The sequence below is a fragment of the Priceomyces carsonii genome, assembly GCF_900007245.1.
Source record: "Priceomyces carsonii strain CBS4050 genome assembly, scaffold: Debaryomyces_carsonii_scaffold_5, whole genome shotgun sequence".
Taxonomy (NCBI): Eukaryota; Fungi; Ascomycota; class Pichiomycetes; order Serinales; family Debaryomycetaceae; genus Priceomyces; species Priceomyces carsonii.
The window spans coordinates 953,542-974,713 of NW_026946678.1; the positions used below are offsets into that span (position 1 = coordinate 953,542).

Here is a 21,172-nt window from a genome sequence, read left to right on the forward strand (position 1 = left end):
TAGAGAATTATGTATTTTAATGAACCCTCTCATTCTTAGAAATATGTATCCTTCATTAAATAGTGGATGATATACGCTAGACCTACTTTTTGCTATCAACAACACGTGATACTTATTTCATCATTAAAATTTTTTTTGAACTATTTCCTGGATATAAGATCCAAGAATTTAGAAGAAAATTTCTGTGTTTAAACTTACCAGCCGTTTTGAAGACGATTCCACCGTTTAGCCTTTTTTTTGCGGAACTAATTGTAAGAAGGCGCGTTGTTGGACTTCGAGGGCCTTCTAGATTGTACTGAGTGCTAAAAATTTCAGTCAACTTGCAATATATTCCGATTATAACTTAAAATTTCAGTGTGTTTTGTCTGTTGTAATTCAAAATGTCAGCTTTACCGACAGAGATGCACGGGGTATTGATCCAGTTGGTAGGTGGGTTATCTTCAGCAGATAATTCTGTTAGATCAGAAGCAGAAAAGTTACTTGATAGTGAGTGGTCAAGTAAAGAAAACGTTGAGATGTTGTTGATTTTTTTGGCTGAGCAAGCATGCGCCCCTAATGATGATACGTTGAAGTCTTTCTGTGCTGTTTTGTTTAGACGAGTTGCGATAAAGTCCCCAAAGGAGCTTTCAAGCGTTACAGATAGAACTATTGGTGTCATAAGTGAACCCGTTAAGCAACAAATCAGGACAATATTGCTACAAGGCTTTAAATCTCAACAACCAAATCAAGTTAGACACAAGCTTTCGGATGCAATATCTGAAGTTGCCAAGGAAGATGCGTCACCACAAGGGACTTGGAATGAATTAATACCAGCGTTGTTCGAAGCGGCAACCAGCAGCGATAAAAGCTTACGCGAATCTGCATTTAGAGTTTTCTCCTCTGCTCCTGAGCTAATTGATAAATCTTACATTAATGAAGTCTTACCAATATTTAATTCAGGATTTGGTGATGGAAATGACGATGTTAGGATTGCTGCTTGTACAGCCTTCGTTGCCTTCTTTCGTGAGCTTCCCAAGAAAAGCTGGCAATCTTTATCCCCATTGTTGCCAAACTTATTAAACTCTCTTCCTAGATTTTTGCAAAATGGACAAGATGAGGCTCTAGCTTCTGTTTTAGAGTCCCTCATTGACTTGGTTGAGCTCGCTCCCAAAATGTTCAAAGATATGTTTCCCACGATAATCGAATTTTGTGCGGCTGTTTCCAAGAACAAAGATTTGGATTCAAGCTGTCGAATGGCCGCCTTAGAATTGCTCACTACATTTGCTGAAGTCTCTCCAGGTATGTGTAAACGCACAAGCTCGTACACTGATAATATAGTCTTAATAACTTTGTCAATGTTGACGGAAGTTTGTATCGACGACGATGATGCAGCCGAATGGAATAATAATGACGACACAGAGGATGATGAAGATGAACCTGAATATGATGCTGCACGCCAGGCGTTAGATCGCGTTGCTTTAAGATTAAATGGCCAATCTTTAGCATCACCTCTTTTCCGGTATTTACCCACTATGGTTCATTCTTCAGAATGGAGGGAACGGCAAGCCGCTATGATGGCATTATCATCAGCTGCTGAAGGTTGCTCGGATGTTTTAATTAGTGAAATACCAAGAATATTCGATTTGATATTACCCTTGTTGAATGATCAACATCCAAGAGTTCAATATGCTTGCTGCAATGCTCTCGGTCAAATGTCAACGGATTTTGCTGATGTGATTCAACGGACGGCAGGGGACAGAATATTACCAGCCTTGATCTCTAAGCTCACGAGCAAGTCTGTTCCTAGAGTTCAAGCACATGCAGCTGCGGCACTTGTAAATTTTTCAGAGGCTGCATCAAAGGAAGTTTTGGAACCGTTTTTGGACGATCTTTTAAATAACCTCTTAGGTCTATTACAGTCTCCTAAGAGATATGTTCAAGAACAAGTTTTAACAACAATTGCAATTATTGCAGATGCAGCTGAGAAAAAATTTATAAAGTACTACGATACTTTAATGCCTCTCTTAACTGATGTTTTAAAAACTGATATGGGGAAAGAGAACCGGTTATTAAAGGCAAAATGTATCGAGTGTTCCACTTTAATTGCTTTGGCAGTAGGGAAAGAAAAATTTGCTCCTCATTGTCAAGATTTGATTAACTTATTCGGCCACATTCAAGAAACGGCAACAGAAGATGATGATCCTGTAAGACCATATTTGGAACAAGGCTGGGGCCGAATTTGTAGAATAATAGGCCGTGATTTTGTTCCTTATTTACCAGCGGTTTTACCCCCACTTTTGAAAGCTGCAAGAGCTACGCAAGATATATCCTTATTGGAAGAAGAGGAAGCAGAGGAGTTCAATTCCAACGAAGAGTGGGATGTAATAAATCTATCAGGAAAACTTATCGCAGTGCATACAGCTGCATTGGATGACAAGGTATCAGCCATGGATCTCTTAAGAACTTATGCAATTCAATTAAAAGGAGATTTTTTTCCTTGGGTCAATGAAATAGTTCAAGATATTGGTATTCCCGCGTTAGATTTTTACTTGCATGATGGTGTCCGTGCATCTGCGGCATTGACTTTGGCGTCTTTATTGAGGTGTTCAATATATGCGACAGGTAATTCTTCAAATGAAACCTTGCACCTTTGGTCTCAGATTTCAAATAAGTTAGTCGATGCTCTTACAAATGAGCCTGTTCCCGAGTTATTGGTCGCTTACTATACTGCACTAGTAGAGTCAGTTGGATATCTAGGGTTGAATTCGTTATCCGCCGATCAATTGCAGCTCTTGGCCAAATCTATTAATTCTAATTTGACTGAAATTTTTGAACGTATCAAAGAACGTGACAATGCAGATGATGAATACACCGAAGATGTGGAAGAAGATGAAGATGAGTACACGGATGAAGAATTACTTGATGAGATAAATAAGGCTATTTCTGCTATCTTCAAAAATTCAAAGTCAAATTTCTTACCAGCATTTCAAATTTTGGCTTCTACGGTTGCGACTTTCATAAACGATGAAAACACGAATATAAAGTTATGTGGGTTATGCATTATTTGCGATCTAATTGAGCATTGCGGCCCTGACTCTGTCATTTATAAGGACATGTTTCTCAATATTGTTGGTGAATCATTGACTTCTTCGCATGCAGGCATTCGCCAGGCTGCAGCTTACTCTGTTGGCGTTTCCGCTCAATTTGGGGGTAGCAGCTATTCAGATTTTTGCATAGCTTGCTTAGAACCAATGTTCAAGATGTCGTCTGTCCCAGATGCCCGTGCAGATGAAAATGTACATGCGACTGAGAATTTTATTTGCGCCATTGCCAAGGTATGTCATAGTTTTGGACTGTCAACCCCTAATTTAGACTCCGTTTTGCAACAATGGATAAATCTCTTGCCGTCTTTGCAAGATGACGAAGCTGCTCCATTCACTTATACTTTCTTGAGTGAGCTAATCAATAACCAACACCCAGCAGTAATGGGTCAAATACCAAAAGTAGTTGACTCTGTGATTCAAGCTCTCGCGCACGAGATAATTGCAGGCAATGTCGCTGAGAGGGTGGCTTCCTCCACAAGACAACTTCTTGGTACGTTGCCGCAAAATGAAGCTGTTGCGTTGTTACAAAAGCACTCCTCAGAGATGAATGTGATTCAAAAGTGGTTTTCCTAGAAATTACTTTGCTCTCTCATCTTTCTTAATCTATATGCTGTATATTTAGCTAGCTAGCTACCAATGAATAGAATTTTATTCGAAAAACAAATACGAGCGATTAGATCGTACTAGAGTGCATATGGTCATTATTTTTTTATTTGGATCAAGATACTCAGTTGTAAATAGAAAAAAGCAGTAATCTTAAGAATCAACAGTTAGCGTAATATGTCTACATATTCGGCAGAATCGACAACGGCCTCTTCTAAATCAAACGACAAGCGACAATCTTTAGGAACAATTGAGTCTAGTGTAACAAGATTGCTAGTGTCTACGAAACATCTATTAGAGAGCTTGACGCAATGGGCTCGACAAGAAGCAGATGATAAACTTGTTTCAGACGCATATGTCAAACTAGGCAATGATTTTCGAGCAGCAACAAAAGCTTTTGCACATACTGGTATAGATATATCTGACATTGGTGATGTTCCTCAAGCTTTGCGAATTGTATTAGAGGCCGCGTTAAGCGGACCACCAAGTCAAGAGAATTTGGACAAGTATTTACCTAATATTAGAAATATAATTGTGACTTTGCTTCAAAATTTGAAATCTAAACAAGTGAAAGCAAAAGAATTGTCGCAAGATCGTCCGTCTAAGCAGAAATCAAGCGCCATTCGTCTTCCAAAGCCAGTCATTGAATCACCAAATAAGCCTCCTGATTCCAACCTTTCTGTGCAAGAAGAATCAGAATATGCAAACGATGCTTTAACTCAACTCCAGAAGGGAAATTTTATACTGCGTCGTGCCTCTAAAAGGTTCAGTGCATATCAGTATGCAAAATTGGCAAATATTTCACCAAACACAAGTATGTCTAATAATCAAATAAAACCCGATGTTCAGCACCAACGTCAAACAGAAGTCAATAATGCCAAAAATATGCCTCTTCCGCTTCCAGGAAAAAGAGGTAGCCATAACGATAATTATATTTTTCTTCGTTTGGGCTCTACGACTAAGAAAGTAGACATTAAGCTACCTTTGACCTCCGCGTCCATAAGATTACTCTTTGTCGAGAAATTTGCATATTCGCCTGGGAAGACAACTTTCCCTGATATATATATTGAAGACACGAACACAAAAGTGTCTTATCAGCTCGAGGAGCATAACTTAGACGATGTCACAGCAGGAAGTCTCTTGATATTAAAAGAAGAAGACCAACATGAAACGGAAGCGCCGTGGAAGCATGAAATAGACGAGAAAATTCAAAAAGTAAATGAGAAACTTGATCAACATCATCTTCAACTTATGCAAGAGCTAAAGGATGCTTTAGATGCTTTTACATTAAAATCTGCGACTTCCGAGGAAAAGAAAGACAAGAAAGAAAATACTTTTGTGAACTTTAGTAATAATACTTATTTAAAAGAGCTTAACGATATACAACGGGAGTTGAAAGCAATTAAACAGGTTCAGGTATCTAATAAAGCTAAAATGAAAAATTCAGTGGAGAATCTACTTCTCAAGGTCTCTGAATTTGAGGAATCAAACTTAGACATCACCAAGTCATCTAACAGAACGTATATGGAGGGCTGCCATTTGAAGTTGTCTGAAGATTCTGATACACTTTTGACGAAGGTTGACGACTTGCAGGATATTATGGAAGCGCTACGTAAAGATGTAGCTCAAAGAGGCGTACGTATTGGGGAGAAGCAATTGAAGTTTACCCAAAAAGAAATTGAAGAGGCCAAGGATGAATTGAATCAAATGATAAGATACATCAGTAAGGAACGGTCGGTCTGGAAAAAAATATGGGAGGCAGAGTTAGATAAAGTTTGTGAAGAGCAACAGTTTTTTAATCTACAGAGTGACTTAACGGAGGACTTGGAGGAAGACATTAAGAAGATCGAAGAAACATATGATTTAATTGAGCAGTGTTCATTAGAGCAAAGCAAGCATAGTGGAATCAAAAGAAACAAAGTGGTTGCACAGCTTCACATACCAGCACCTGGTGAAAGCATACATGATATGAAGCATGCAGTCTTAAATGAAGTGGCTGCCTTACAGCCAGACCATGAAAGCAGAGTGGAAGCGATAGCAAAAGCCGAAAAATTAAGATCAAAGGAAAAGGAATTAATGCAGCTTACAAAATTTCAAGAGGAGCTCGGAGATTTTGTGGAAGATAGTAGATTAAAAAAGTCCGGAGGTATTGAAGAATTAGAAAGATTAAGGCAAATGAAAGACTCAGAAAACTTGAAAAATTCACTTGGAATTTTTTAAAATCTTAGAATACAAACCTGCTAAACCAGTTCACGACATGCGGAAATCGACTCCCGAATTTTGATCTAAGTTGATCCTTGAATATTTCCAAGATGTCCCCAAAAGCATTTATTTGATTAATGGATCGATATCGAGATTCAGTCTCGTGTAAAAGATTAAGCACGAACTCTCTAAACTTGGATTCGTCAAATGTGCCTTCCTTAATCAAGATATAACGAAAATTTTTTCGTAATGCATCTAATACAAGACCAAACACACAATCGATGTTCTTGAAAATTAAATGTGGTGGCGCAAATTCTAAACTGAGAAGGTAATTCGATAATCTAACTCTGTAACACCAATGAAGATACTCGTATGCACGAGTAAATGACCTTTGTTTTGAAAGAGAAATGTAGCAACTTGCTGCATCAACATCTTTATTAATATCTAACGTCTTCCTGTTAATCATGAGGCCGAAAAATTTTACGAGTTCCTTTTCGCTATTGGGACTAACCCAAGAAGTTTTATCCACATTTACATAGGCTCCATAATCATTTATACTACTGCTCATCATAACATCAAGAGCCCTCTGACAAGACTCTTTCGAGGTAGAAATAACTAAAAAATCGTCAGCTAATCGAAGCATTATTGAATTCTCCCGTTCATACAAGAATTGAAAATGCTCTTTAATCATCATATTGTAGGTGATATCGCAGAATGTAGCCAGCAAAGGAAATCCTTGAAAAACCCCCAATTTTCTCTTGTATAAACACAATGGATGCTCTTGCGTCACAATACAGGAATCAAATAAATGTGACTTCGAAATCAGGATAATATTTGATTTCAAGAGCCTGATGGTTCGGGATCTGTCAATTAAAAAGTTGGATTTCCCAAGCCCATCTGCTTCAAAGCTATCAAAGTCAAAATCATCAATATTAAGAGATTCCTTTATCACAGTTCGAACCCCCTTGGGTTTATTACTAAATATGTCAGACTCCATATACTGCCTTATATAGAACGGCTTATTATCGTCATCGTTCTCGAAAAGTTTTTCTATACATTGTAATACCTTGTTCTGATTTAGCCTATCGTAACAATGCTTCATATCAAAATTGACCATATAGATGTTAGGTAGTTGACCGTATTTTGCGATGAGCGATTCTCTATAATGTTTAATATAACAGGCAATATCCATTACCGAATGACAAATTGGATGCTTTGATTCCGACTGCTGGAAATATTCAAGAGCCCTCAAATTTATAATTTCTCTCACAGGTCTAATAGTTTGTTGCATATGAGCTAAAAACTCAAATTTCTGTTTTTCTCTTGGCCTGTCATCCATCGAAAGGGAATATTTGTATGGTATACATAAGACTCTAAAATCATTGTGCTTTGGCGCCATTCGAAGTTTTCCGATATTAAACCTTTCATTTTTCAAAACAATAGGGTAAGATGGTGCGGAAATTTTATCAAAATGCTTATCAATGTACTCTTCGAGCCAATTCTTTGTCAACATGTCCCATTCTATGTGAGGGAAGTAAAATACTCCCTCTCCCGCTAGCGAGTGATTTAACATTTTTGAGGAGTCAGTGACATACCAGAATAACCGCACAAGTTTACAAATAAAGGAAGACATAAACCAGTGAATGAAGTTCTCCAAAAGCTTCTGACGTATGTAGAAATCCTGCTGCGACGTGATATTAACAGATTTACCAAGCCACTCGATGTCCGTTAATTTTAAAGAATGCACAATATCACATATTTCATCTTTGAACCTAATACCTGATTTAATGAAATCGGCTATCCGGCGGACTATCAACATTCTGTTACTTTCTGAGCCCCAAACCTCGAAAGGAAAAATCTTACGAACGACGCAGAGCAAGAACCTCACAACGACAAGTATAGGCGTAGCCCTATCAAAGTTGGAAATTATAGGGCCGCATTTGGAAACCATAGTCGAATACAATGAACGGTAATTGCATCTCAGATCATTAGATATCATCTGATCCAATAATAGTTTTACTTTGCGATACTTCTTTGGAAGATTTTTACAATTTATTTCTCCAGGGAAGATGTCCTGAAGAAGAAGATGAGCACTACCATCAAAAAGAAATAAGCGACCCTTATAACCTGAACCAATTAATCGCTTTTTATAAAGCATCCATGATTTCGATATCGTGGATGTTTTGTTCCTCTTGTACGTACCTGTATATCCATTGAGCTGTAAATACTTTCCACTTTTAGTCTTTGTAAAGCATCTCGTTGTCAAGAGAATTTCCGAAAAGTTCTTTTTGCCAAGTAACAGATACGTTTTTCTCCAATAGTGGTGTTTCAACTGATTAACTTGAAAACTAACACAAGGATTAATAAGCTTTGAACTCCAAGCAGAATTTGACGAAGGATCGTTATAACCAAGGACAACTGAGTTTGGGGACTTAACAGACAGCAAAAATAAAATAAGTGAGTCCACGAATTCTAAGTAAGAATTGGCACTCATGAAGTAAGCTCCATGCGTCAGAACAACACTCGCATTTGGCTCGTAAACAACCATAGTACTTTTTAAGAATTCATGATAATCTTCTATTTCCTCAAAGCTATCACATTTTAATAACTCTTCTCTAGTTATCGAATAACGAGAAACAATGTGTTCAAGAAGTGACTCTCTTCGTGTCATTCGTGTCATGGTAGTTAGTATACTTCAGTGAAAATTCGCGATTCTCAAAATTAAGCCAAATTTTGCAATTGCCAAAGCCATTAAAGAAGAAAGGAATATACAATTATATGGTCAAGATTCAAAAACGGTTTATCCAAGAAAGAGACATAGATTTTGAAAATGGGGTGATATGCAAAGTCCTAAAGCGAATCAGGGAAAGCGACATGGTTTCTGATTCCGTATCGCCTCCCTTGGTTGAAGTTTGGTGTTGCACTATCTTGTCGACATATACAAAGAACTTGATCAACTTCATTAAGTATTATATTAGCCCCTACGAGGACCAATCATTTATACATTTGAAGCGTTTTGAAAAGATAAGTACCCTGGAGAAGTTTCCAATATTAAGGGCGCTACTATGTACTAGCTCATTATTGAAGAAGGATGAATTGGAAAATCTTATTCAACTTTTTTCGAATGAAAAAGAGAACTTGCAAGTTTTGAAATTATTCAAGACCGAAGTTCCCAGGCTGAGCCCTTCAAATAAAGAAATAGCTCACCAGTGGTCATCAACATATTGGCCAATATCATGGAAAGGGAATCCTAGCCATCAGATGCTAAAGGCAGTAGACTTTAATATCCAAGAGGAAAGGACGATGATAGAAAGACTTTTATTCGAAGCTGAAAATACAGATAGATTATATCCATATGTCACGATTATAGTGCAACCACTTCAGCATGGATTTGAGATTTTATCGATCGGATACGATGACAGAAAGAGACATCCCCTAAAGCATAGCGTGATGCAGGCTATCGAAATGATTGCCCGGCTAGAGAAGGAGAAAAGAAAAACTGTATCTCCGATACAAAAAGAACATACATCGTATTTATGTCACAATCTTGTGGTTTACACAACTCACGAACCTTGTGTGATGTGCTGTATGGCATTAACACACTCTAGAATTGAAAGACTTGTATATATAAAAGATTCTCCCATTTCAGGTGGATTAGGATCTAATTACCAAATTGGAGATCGAGACGGTTTGAATTGGAAATTTGAAATTTGGAAATGGATAGGTAAAAAGGAATTGGATGAGTTAAATAGAATCTCAAGCACAGTACCAAAAGAAGATAATGCCTAGCTTTCATTTTTCAAGTAAGATTTCACACTTTTGAACAGCTTTATGTCCTTGTGCTACTAGATTATTGAAATCTTTATGTTCCAAAAGATCTTTGTCGACTCCCGTATCATCTAAAGCTTGAATTAGTGTATTGATTTCTTCCAAAGAATCCGAAATTTTGATATCAGCTAATCTATTCTGAGAGTCGTAAACTTTTTTCACTTCTTCCAACCTTCCGACAAGACCTTCTAAAGAATAATGTTGTATTTTTAGATCTGATGAATTATCCATATTTTCTATTATATCTTTAAGAGGAACTTCAAACTCTCTTTTTATACGGTCTAATGATGGAAGTATACATTCTTCAAGTCTCTCTAGCTTTAAATTGTTATAAATATGTTTGATTGAATCTTGCGAGTATCCTTTAGGGAAGTATTTTTTAAACTGATCAAATGAGACAATATCCTCAAAATTAGATCGGGATAGTAAATAACTACTCAATACTTCCGATGAGTCCATATTACTATAAAGTTCTATTCCATCGTGGGAGAACGCCATGTAATATAGCGGTTCAACTCTCGATTGAAATAAATTGTGTCTTTTGATGTTAGGTCGTGCAATACAAATATACTCTTGATATTTTAAAAAAGTTAATCATCTTCAGCGTTATCGTAAACACAGCTTGGAAACACTATCGAAAGAATGACGGTAACAACCTCAACCAAAAAAGCTTTTTACCCTCAGGCCTTATCAACGGGGTTATCAGTAAGGATTGCGAAGGATCCTGACAACAGCTTGATAGTTACCTCTGGCCCAACAGGTAGGTCGGCCAAAAGAAACACTCAACAGATCAACTATGCAGAATTCGATAATTATAATGATGACCTTGAGTTTGAAGAAAATCCATCATCAAGTAAATCAATAGCTGCTTCTTTGAACAATCAACTTGCGCCTAATAGCCAGAAGCTTATGCTAAAACCAGTTCGCGCGACACCTCAATTAAAGAACATAACAGAGTTACTGAATTCAAGCGACCTAGCTCATAGAAGTGATCAACTCATTCCTATAAAGATTAGTTTAGATTACAATGGGGGCAATTCAAAGCTAGTGGATTTTTTTATGTGGAATTTAAATGAGCTAGTGATTACTCCCGGTCAATTTGGAACAATACTTTGCAATGACTTAGAATTGCCATCCTCATTGGAACCAGAAATAGCTGAGTCTATAACCAAACAAGTTGAGGATTATAATTATGTTTCCTCTTTGCAACTTCCCCAAAATATGGAGTTTCACGTCATAATAGATCTAGCAGTGAACTTAAATAAAAAGCTTTATGAAGATAGATTTGAATGGGATTTGGCACAAAATCTTGTCACTCCTGAAGACTTTGCTAATATAGTCGTGGCCGATATGGGCCTTTCTCTTGAATTCAAGCCTGCTATTTCGCACTCACTTCACGAGGTGATTCTAAGATTGAAGAAAGAAATAAGTGAAGGGACCTACAACCATGAACTTCACAAATATCAACAATTGGGTGGCTTGATCTTCGAAAGCGGAATTCGGATAACTACAGAAGGTAGCATACATAATGGAACCGATCAATGGGAGCCAATCGTTGAAATATTAACACCCTGGGAAATCGAAAAACGTGAAATCGAGAGAGAGAGAAATATACGAAGATTAAAACGTGAAAACATGAAGAGAGAAGTTGATGATTATGGACCTAATAAACGCAGAGCCCATAAAAGGAGGCATGATGATCTTGACTGGTGAGAAATAGACTTTTATTTAGAGTATATATAGCATATTCTGATGCAATATATTGAAATATCAACAACTTCTTTTCTCCGGATATGTAACTCACTAAAGCCATCACTCTACATAATTCGATTCATTAGTCTGCCCATGTTAATCACGGAGCATACGTAGCTTTCACCTTGGTGAACATAAATAACGACTCAATGAGTAAGCTCAATAAAGGCATCATTAAATAAGAATATATAATAATATAAGTTCAACAAAGACATCACTAAATAAGAATATATAATAATGAAAAAGCGTAACCGATATATTCAAAAATCAAATTAGGATATGTAGTTCGTTCAACTCACTCACACCATATTGGAATCCAATCATACTTATATTGACGCTTTTCCGTGATTATTCTTAAAGAACATAATATTTTTCTCGATTAATTATAACAGCTCCGAAAAAAATGAAAGAATAGTGCAACCGATGTGACATTAGTGAAAAAAGAACATTGAATATAGTTCCATAATGGCTGCTACATTAATTTTATTGAACATGTCACATCTCATTACCTAAAGAGATTATATTCGTACTTATTAAATCATCCTATAAATGATATGAGAATCTACTAGGTTGCAAAATACTGGACATACCATCAATCTTATAACATTCCATCCTAAGGAAATTCATAAGACTTGAAGTATGCGTACAGAAGCAAGAAGTTTCAAATACCAGTATATACAAATAACAAGCTGATTTGTCTTATGACTGATAGTGTACAAAGCAATATATAATATATGATTAATGTCACATAGCTCGAAATCCCGATGTCTCTGATAATCATGAACCATAAAACATGAGAGCAAATGACAATTGAACATAACTTAGAAGGGCAGGAAAATTACTGAAACAGAGCTCAACTACCTGAAGCAAGTTCAGATTCAATATTTTTGGTAAGAATATATAAAAATTTTTTTACTCTCACTCATCTATTGTATTCCGTTAAACAAGCACACTAATATGTAGCTACAATTGACACTAATCCTCATGTTTCATCAAATAAGTAGAGATTTGTTAATATCTTAAGGAGTGAGAATAATGCTTCTGATTAATTCAAGAAAGGAGAATTTGCAACCAAACAAATTTACAGATGCAAAAAACGTTTGTAAGAAAAGTATTCTAAACGTTTACCAAAAATATACATTCTATGCGTGATACAAAAATGCTGCTATGCACTAGCTAGCATACTTATTTAACTTCTAAATATACCCTGGATCGGAATAAGCTCTAAAAGTTCAATAATATCAATAAGATTCTAAGTCCAATATGTTATCATATTTGTTTCAGTTAGCGATATAGGTCAGGAATTATTTTTTTAAAATTGTATTTAGAGCGTTAATCAATGAGAGCGATAAATTTAGATATCATGAATTTACATACTTCCTGTAATATAAGTTGAATAAGAAGTAAGCTTTTCGCTGTTTCGTAGTGGTCACTTTGTAAATAATCTTCCTAATATTGTGTGTTTAAGTGAATGTTGTTCTTGAAAGAGGAGGGTTAGCCCTGTTGATGCATGAAAAGTATAAGCTCATCTAAATGGAACACATAGAAGAGATACAAAAGTGGCATAACTTATATTGGTGCAGGTTAGTGCAATTGGATTTATCCCAAAAGCCCGCCTTGTGTTTAACGATATGATTTTTTCTTTTCCTACATTGCGTTTGATTGCCAATGATTTAGATTACTATCTATCTTGTTACATTTCTATTGTAATTGATTATTTATTGTTTCTCTTTTATATTGATATATATTTAACTAACAATTTCATCTAAGCTCGATACATATGACGTTCCGACAATGTTTCAAAACGTACATAAGACCTTTTACAAAATTATTTTCATGGCAATTTCATTCTCTCCCAGTTGTCGGCTTAAAGAATGTAGAATATCTTTTTATTTTTTTATTTTCTAATATTGATTTATGTTATTTCCTAAATAGGCTAGTTTTTCCTGTTTACGAATTAGGTTTGCAGTTTACGTTATCTAGATAGACTGACTATCGGTAACTTTAGTTCAACTCGCTTAAATCCATTTCATTCCAATAAATGAGTAATGGGAAAGATCACTAGAGTAAGAACCGGCTGTTGGACATGTAAAAAAAGGTATGTTTGTTCTTTTTTGTATAGCTATCTGTACCCAATCAACTAACATGTATAAAGGCACAGAAAATGTGACGAAGCAAAACCATCTTGTAACAATTGCATAAAAACGAATAGGCCATGTGAAGGATATGATTTACGTCTCTCATTTGATGTGGATGATAACAGAAAAAGACCCAAACAGAAAAGCGTCATCAATAAAGATAGTTTCAAGGAGAAATCAATCGTACATTCTCTAGAAAACTTGCAAGAACTGAAAAAACTCTCTTTTTCAGACAAAAGCGAACGATCAGTCATTTCTAATTACGACCTATCTGCTGAACTTGACAATTTGGTCAAGAATAAAGTGTTTTCTCCTCGTCCATTTCAAAATTTAGGAATTAAATCATCTAGTAATAACCTAGATTTTTTTAGTTCAGAACTATTTGAAGGAATTGGCGTTTTGTTCGATTCAATCGACAGCAAGGAAATATCTGATGATGAAAAAGGTACTGCGCAGACTAATTCTTCAAATGTGCAAGCATTGCCAAAATTGGCTTCCAATGAAAAGCCGAACATACAATCGAGTACAATGTTAGACATTTTGCCGAATCATGAATTTGTCGATTTCAAGGATGCCAACTCAAACAATAATAAATATTCCGAGATACATCATGATCAAGAACTGGCTATTTCTGGTTCTTTGAATAGCTCATCTCTCTATTCTTTGTCCCACCAGGAAGAGAATATGCTATTAAAACATTTCTTTCAAAAGTTATTGCCCTTGTTGGATGCTCATCCGGAATCGCCATGGCCTGACTTGGCGTTAAAGTATTGTGATTTTAATATAGCTCGAAGTTGTTTCATATCGTTAGCATGTATCCATATTTATGAATGCGGCCAAGGAGGAAAAGAATATTATAATAAAGGAATGGCTCATATCAATAAGACCATGGATTATTTAATTAAGTCTATCAACTCAAATGAAAATGGTTTATCGGGCCTTCACGACAGTACTGAGGCAATTTCAAGTAGCATTAAAAAGCAAGTTAGCGCTTTTGTCGTATTGGTCCTTGTTAATGTTCATATACTTTTTGCTGTCTTAGAGAAAGGCAAAAGTACATGTTCAAGGTTTTTCTTCAAAGTTTTTGCATCGATTTGTCAAGATCAATTCCTCTACGATATCCTCATGGAGAATGAGAAAAAGGCATCTTTGGTAGTGGTGTTGTCGTGGTATGATACTGTAAGTGCAATCGTCTCACCTGATTGTAGACTCCCATTTTGTTCTCCAACTTGGTATGGATCTTCCAAAGATACCATTTCTACGTCAAAGATGATGGGCTGTCCGGGTGAAATATTCAAAGCTATGTCAAAAGTATGCTTTTTACGACATGATTTAAAAAAGCTCATTAGGAATAATGACGTTAGTCTCTTGGAAGATTATGAAGATATCAAGCGCGAGCTTTTACAATATCGTGATTATGTGTCTCTCGACGGGAAAAACTACTCTCTTAGATTGAAAGGTGCTCAGTGCTGGTCACTAGCGACATACGCATGTTTAAATAGAACTACCAGAATAGGCGACTGGGAGAATAATATCCGTAAAATAGTCGAAGAATTCATTGATGTTTACGCCTCGATGGACTCAAGGGCTCCTGTGGTGACTCAAATGGTATGGCCAGTTTATGCAATTGGTTGTGAATGTAAGACTGAATATCAAAGAGAAAAGTTACTTTCTTTTATGGATACACTTTATTCGACTGCTCAAATGGGAACTTTAGTTTCTTTGAAGACAATTGTACTTAGAGTTTGGGAAACGAAACTCACCCAAGAAGAGGTGTTAGAAGAATGGCTAGATGCTAATAACGACTACTTACCTTTATAGTAAAAAAAGAGACGTAGTTCTCTATTAGAAAATGTATTGTAAATTTATTAGAAATTCAATATATATAGATACACCATGCAATAAAGATGATTTGGATTATAATTTTTGCATGGCAGCAACATCAGTAGATTGCACATGGTCTTCATCTTCTTCAATAGTTTGTTGTAAGTCATCCAATGAAATCTTCGCGTCTTCGATGACCAAGTTAATTTGCAATTTTTTGATACCAAAACCAACTGGGATCCATTGGTGAGCACCCCAAGTTAAACCATCTTGTTCGATACTCTTAACGTTAGCTAATAACTCCTCTAAATCAGTCTCGTCATCCCATGGCTTAACATCTAAGGTAACAATAGATTTAGCTGCAGGCTTGGGGCCCTTAGCAGCCTTCTTAGCGGCGTATTCGGCCAATCTCTTTTGTTTCAATTTCTCAGCTTCCTCGTCTACCTCATCGTCATCTGAACCGAACAAATCGACATCATCGTCATCGTCGGCCGGTGCCTCCTTCGAAGCAGGGACGTTACCTGCGGGTAAGGCATCGAATTCTTCCGTGTAAGAAGCGATGTGATTAAACCATCTGCTAAATTGAGGGTATTCCTTTTGGAATGCCTTGTAAACCTGGACATCAGCTTGAGTAGCAGATGAGCTTAACTTATGTTAGTATAGGAAATTATAAACTGGCAAATCAGACTTCAATTTTACAAGAAATTTCTCAGCTTTTATTATTTAAATCTCCTTTGTCACTCATACGGTGGGTCTTGAATCCACCTCATAAACACGGACCAAAGATTACGATCATCACAGTAAAATATTCCTTGAGGTTGATACCTTCGAAGGATCTTTGATTGAAGTCAAGTTTATTTATCATAAAAATAATTCCACACTTACCCTTCAATGTAAGACTTTTCAGCCAAGAATTGATTTAATGACTTGAGCGTCTCAGCTTTAGTGAAATCGGAAAATGACATCGTTCTAATATTAATTAGCTTATAAGCAAATTCGTAACACTTCGAGTGGAAAATTTTTCGATATTCAGAAGGGGCAACATGAGTACGAATCAAAATTTCTCGTGCCCATCGTAGGTATGTATTTTACTCAATAAGTAGTTAATTTGAGAACAGTAAAAATCCGGGTAAGAAACATGTATAAGGTTTTGGCTTACATTTATTTACAATAGAGATTACAAGAACTTGCACAAAATTCTGGAAATCATCTATTTTGGAGCCCTATTAATAGATATTAAATTGATTCAAAGGTATAATATACGGATTATGAATTACTTGGAGAACTTCCATTCGCTACATTCAAAGCTAGCGTAGCACCTGAACTCATTACTTAATCCATTTTTATGCTCAGGAATGAAATCTGTCATTCTAGTTTCAGGGTACTCTTTCTCGATCAAATTCTTCATTCTCTCACCAGTGGAAGAAATAAGCTTGTATTTTCTGTCGCCTTTTGCTGTTACGCTCGTTTTTTCAATAGTGAGTAGCTCCCTAGCAGCAATTGCCGAATTGCGTTGACAAGTCTCCTCTAGGAAAGGGGGGTCTATGAGAAGTCTATGGCATTTATGGCGAAGCTCATTTGGGATGTCTTTCGGCTTAGTATAGTCATAAAACCTGAAATGAGAAGATCCTGCTAGAATTTCAAATCTCTTGTCGTATTCTAACAAATATATATGTTTAGTGGGTATTGTACTTTCAGAAAAGTTTTTGATGGCTGCATATACTGAGGGTGCACTTGCAACCACTATCACAGTATCTTCGTCAGCACCTTCCAAGAGGGCTCTTCCAAGTTTAGCTGCGGTTTCATCGCTATACCAAAACTGAGAAAGTTGCCAATCTTCCTGGAATGCATCTATTGAAATCTTTTTCTTAGTACTTTTAAAGTTTTCATCAGCTTCTTTATATAACTTTTCGAGCTGCTCGACTTTTTCTTTCTCTTCTCTCCTGAACTCAGCTAGAGCAGATAAAGCATGAGATGAAAGAGTTAAAGAGTCGTCGTCCGAGTCCATAATATCTGTTGATATCAACTGATTTTGATTGTGCCTAAAAAAATTTGAAGCCATCTGCTTCTCAAATGTCTACGCGACATCTTGATGCATTAATGTCGTTAAGTGTTTCTCGTGTTTACTTCTTCTGTTATCTACATTTAAGTAATACTGCTCTAAAAGAAGTATGCTGTTTGCTTGTACCCCTAGGGAGCTAGTGGCTCATATATTAGAGACTACTTCGTTTTCTGGTAACAATGGAGTCACACTAAAGGAAATGTGGAGCATAGTCTCGCATAAATTTGAACTGCCTACATTAGATGACTTTCAAAAGCAAGTTGTATGGCAATGGTTATTCTTCTATAAGAGTAAAGGACAACCCTTAGATGTTATTATAATTAAAGACGGAGTGCCCATTACTATTCTTCCAAAATATCAAAGTGTTATTGATTCGATTGGATCAGATACAAATCTAAGGATTGTGCCCACTCCAGACACACAATGGAAGTACCTTACTGGCTTTGGTAACTCAAAAAAATTGAAGCAGCAATTAGGAGAATACCCGTTCCAACTTTTGTGTGAAATATCAAAATATGGTTCCAATGGAATCCATTCGCCGGACCTCTGTAGGGCAACTGGACAGGATCCACGATCGTTGCCTTTGCGTTTGAAGAAATTAGAAGAATTGGGTCTAATAAAGAGAAAAAATGTGTACAATGAAAAGACAAGTCAGCACACTAGCCTATGTGTACATTTCAAGTTTGCCAATGATGAAATTACTTCTATTGCATCTGATCTTAATTCCGATTTTGAGACATCACGGAATGTCCATAAGTTGAAACATTATATTGTCAATGCTGTTAAGTCAGCGCCAAATAAATTGCGAGGATTTAAAGATCTTAAGTGTGAGTTAAACCTAGATAAGAGCCAGTCATCGAGTAAGTTTTTTAGAGGAATAGTTGAGTTTCTCCATACTCATGGCTATGTCGAAAGATTGATGGTTAAAGACACAAATGATCACTTAGTCTACTGCATCAAATATATTAGAGATATTCCGAAAGGTTCAGATGAGATATCCGATTATGTTGATTTTTTCAACCCCTCCCCAGATGATCTGGCGCAGGATAATGAAGTGGAAAGCTTTGAAATTCCTGCTATTAATAATTTTTTTCCAGTGACGAATCAAATATTCGAATACATAAGCAAGTGTGGTAAACCTGGTATCACATCAATGGAATTGGCAAGGAACTTGACTGGAGTTTCAGATTATAGACCATTTGTGAAACTTTTTGATTTGATTACGACGTATAACATCGACGGTGACAAATTATCACCATTGGGTCTGGACTTCGATATACTGAATAACCTTGCTATTGGCAGAGCCTATGATTTTGAAGGAAAGTATAAGTTCTATAGGTATTTCAGAATTGGCGATGAAGCCAGATCCGTAGTGAAAAGAATTGAACTGAAAATGGAAACATCTCAGATGTCTTTAGAAGATATAAATCAAAAATTATATACTCCATTATCTAAGACACCCAAAGGCTCGATGGTAAATGCAAGGAAAAGAAAGGTCAGTCACACTAATGGCAATGGGCTGAAAAGATCAAAGGTGGAAAAACATCAAGAGTCACTTAAAGCAACACCAGGTTCTAGTAAACTGCTTCCAGTGGAATCCTTACCACTCCCGTCTGCCACTCCAGCTGATAAGGTGGACTCGTCTGTAACTCCCTCTACTATATATGAGATGGAACCTATAATACCAAAAGATGGCCATACATCCAGTGTTAGAAAGCGAAACTCATCACTGACGCCTAAAGCGAATTCCAATTTATCTTTGAAGGCTAACAGGAGGAGAATGGTTTTAATTGAAATAATTAAAGAGTTAGGAGGTGTCACGTATACAACTACAAAGCTATGTCGTTTGATTGATGAAAAACTTGGTAATTTTACTATTACTGATAAGAAGACTCTTGCAAGAGACGTTTCTGTTTTGATTTCAGATAAAGTCCTCGAAGCAAGGACTATTCCCTTAATAAGGTCTGGTCAGGAGGTTTCCAGAAAGCTCCTAATTTTAAATGATCCCAAATGGCGTCCGACAGATACTCAAATCGACGAGATGAAATCCAAATGCATGGAAGATAACGGGACCAAATTGTCTTTCACAATTAAGAGACGAGTTATCGAAGATAAAGTAACCCTTTATAAATCTTCGGGTACCGCTAATAGAACTAAGGATCCTCATCAACAGGAGCCTAATAATACCTCAGATGCAAAATCTAAACATAAGAAATTGATAGGTAAGGAGAATTCTTTTTCTGGGGGAATTAAAGAGCATGCCGAGGCTGATAACAAGGATCTTCTTTCATCCTTTCTTACGCATAATCAACGTAGAAAAAGAAAAATAGTTAAGAAGAAAGAAACTGTTGAGAATGAGAAGTCAAGTAATAACAGAAAGTACCGTACGGCAATTAGATTTGATGATACCGATGCCACAACTTTATTCAAAGCAGTAGTTGTATCTAAAACATTTAAAAAGGGTCTAATAGATTTTGATCAAATAGCCACCTTATTTCGTGGAATTAGCGCTCGCGAAATCAAGCAAAAGTGGACTGTTGTGAGACGTCAAGTGGGTGGTTTATCTGCTGTAACTAAGGGAACAGAAGCTTTTGAATACATTGTCATGAAGGGAATAGATGATGGCCTTGTTTCAGCGTCAGACTTAGAGAATATCAACTTAGAATTTTTTTTGGATTTGTGGAAAGATGCAGACAACTCAGTTTTCGATATCATTGATACAAATCCTTTGTATTCCTCGGTTGAGGATAATCACTTGGAATATAATAGGTCAGAAAGCAGTGACCACCCTTTGGATTTGTATGAACAGTTGGAGGACCATTCCATGAGGCAAAAGGAAGCAATTTTGTCGGGTACGACTTTTTATGAACTAGAAGAGCCTGAATTAATTATCAAAAGTCATGACCATCTCCGTACTATCCTCAAGGCTATATTTTCTACCCGCGAAGAAGATTTTTCGAGCAACCAGGTAACCCGTTTGCTATCTTCATACAAAGATGAAGATATACAGGATGCTACATCTGGGCTAATTAAGGATAAGGAAATCTCCTATTATCAACAGGATGACACAAGTACTCGTTTTGTGACCACGGACAAATTTCAAAACACCTTTATTCTGAAAATATTCAGTCCAAGATTCTTTCATCTGGCCAATCACTTTCAAGAGGGCATTAATTCTTTAGCAGAAACTTCAAGAGGCATGATCGTATCAGAAGGAATTACTGGAGGTCTGATGGCTTCTTTGCTCCAACTTATCGCCTCTGGATCTGTTGACATAATAAGGATTGATAAATCGTATACTTTCCGTGGTTACGAGTCTAGACTAATTGATAAGGAAAATCTCTCGTGTGATGTAATAGTAGCCGGTAACAAATTGAACCATAATCGAGCTAAGAAAGTTCCAGTTCCGACTGGAAAGGCTTGCTCACATATTTGGTTAGACTTGAATGGCAACATTAACAGTGAAATATGGGTCAAAGTTTTAATTACAGTCCTATACTTCATAGCTTTTAGACCAGGAATTCCTGGACAAAATATTCATTACAAGTTACAGGCTGTCCTTGGTCAGGATGATTTTACATCAGTTATGACATGGCTCATCGATAGTCATTGCATAGTTAAGGGTAAACATGACGGCTATTGGCTAAGACCCTGTTGGTATTCAATATTAGGATAAATAT

At 36.6% G+C, this 21,172-nt stretch overlaps 9 protein-coding genes across 9 annotated transcripts, besides 1 other annotated feature; 6 read left to right on the forward strand and 3 right to left on the reverse strand.

The window, feature by feature from the left end:
- Positions 1-380: 380 nt before the first annotated feature.
- PRCAT00004827001 (uncharacterized protein) lies at positions 381-3,656 on the forward strand (the record flags this gene model as incomplete). The annotated part of the gene is made up of 1 exon (XM_062954851.1): positions 381-3,656. One exon carries the CDS (start codon positions 381-383, stop codon positions 3,654-3,656), a length of 3,276 nt encoding a protein of 1,091 aa, XP_062811513.1.
- A 207-nt stretch (positions 3,657-3,863) lies between these two features.
- BUD6 (Bud6p) lies at positions 3,864-5,906 on the forward strand (the record flags this gene model as incomplete). Its single annotated transcript, XM_062954852.1, has 1 exon — positions 3,864-5,906. The coding sequence occupies one exon, from the start codon at positions 3,864-3,866 to the stop codon at positions 5,904-5,906; it is 2,043 nt and encodes a 680-aa protein (XP_062811514.1).
- A 2,760-nt stretch (positions 5,907-8,666) lies between these two features.
- Positions 8,667-9,677, forward strand: PRCAT00004830001 (uncharacterized protein; the record flags this gene model as incomplete). The annotated part of the gene is made up of 1 exon (XM_062954853.1): positions 8,667-9,677. One exon carries the CDS (start codon positions 8,667-8,669, stop codon positions 9,675-9,677), a length of 1,011 nt encoding a protein of 336 aa, XP_062811515.1.
- Positions 9,678-9,680: 3 nt separating this feature from the next.
- On the reverse strand, positions 9,681-10,214 carry PRCAT00004831001 (uncharacterized protein; the record flags this gene model as incomplete). The annotated part of the gene is made up of 1 exon (XM_062954855.1): positions 9,681-10,214. The coding sequence occupies one exon, from the start codon at positions 10,212-10,214 to the stop codon at positions 9,681-9,683; it is 534 nt and encodes a 177-aa protein (XP_062811516.1).
- A 144-nt stretch (positions 10,215-10,358) lies between these two features.
- On the forward strand, positions 10,359-11,429 carry PRCAT00004832001 (uncharacterized protein; the record flags this gene model as incomplete). The annotated part of the gene is made up of 1 exon (XM_062954856.1): positions 10,359-11,429. The coding sequence occupies one exon, from the start codon at positions 10,359-10,361 to the stop codon at positions 11,427-11,429; it is 1,071 nt and encodes a 356-aa protein (XP_062811517.1).
- Positions 11,430-13,516: 2,087 nt separating this feature from the next.
- Positions 13,517-15,427, forward strand: PRCAT00004833001 (Zn(II)2Cys6 transcription factor; the record flags this gene model as incomplete). Its single annotated transcript, XM_062954857.1, has 2 exons — positions 13,517-13,566; positions 13,624-15,427. 2 exons carry the CDS (start codon positions 13,517-13,519, stop codon positions 15,425-15,427), a joined length of 1,854 nt encoding a protein of 617 aa, XP_062811518.1.
- Positions 15,428-15,523: 96 nt separating this feature from the next.
- On the reverse strand, positions 15,524-16,295 carry EFB1 (translation elongation factor 1 subunit beta; the record flags this gene model as incomplete). The annotated part of the gene is made up of 2 exons (XM_062954858.1): positions 15,524-16,078; positions 16,221-16,295. The coding sequence occupies 2 exons, from the start codon at positions 16,293-16,295 to the stop codon at positions 15,524-15,526; spliced, it is 630 nt and encodes a 209-aa protein (XP_062811519.1).
- A 16-nt stretch (positions 16,296-16,311) lies between these two features.
- Positions 16,312-16,395: a sequence feature (Short protein (PRCAT00004835001, CUM67144.1) was converted to a misc_feature.).
- Positions 16,396-16,703: 308 nt separating this feature from the next.
- PRCAT00004836001 (protein-lysine N-methyltransferase) lies at positions 16,704-17,438 on the reverse strand (the record flags this gene model as incomplete). Its single annotated transcript, XM_062954859.1, has 1 exon — positions 16,704-17,438. The coding sequence occupies one exon, from the start codon at positions 17,436-17,438 to the stop codon at positions 16,704-16,706; it is 735 nt and encodes a 244-aa protein (XP_062811520.1).
- A 163-nt stretch (positions 17,439-17,601) lies between these two features.
- PRCAT00004837001 (transcription factor TFIIIC subunit) lies at positions 17,602-21,168 on the forward strand (the record flags this gene model as incomplete). The annotated part of the gene is made up of 1 exon (XM_062954860.1): positions 17,602-21,168. One exon carries the CDS (start codon positions 17,602-17,604, stop codon positions 21,166-21,168), a length of 3,567 nt encoding a protein of 1,188 aa, XP_062811521.1.
- Positions 21,169-21,172: the final 4 nt, after the last annotated feature.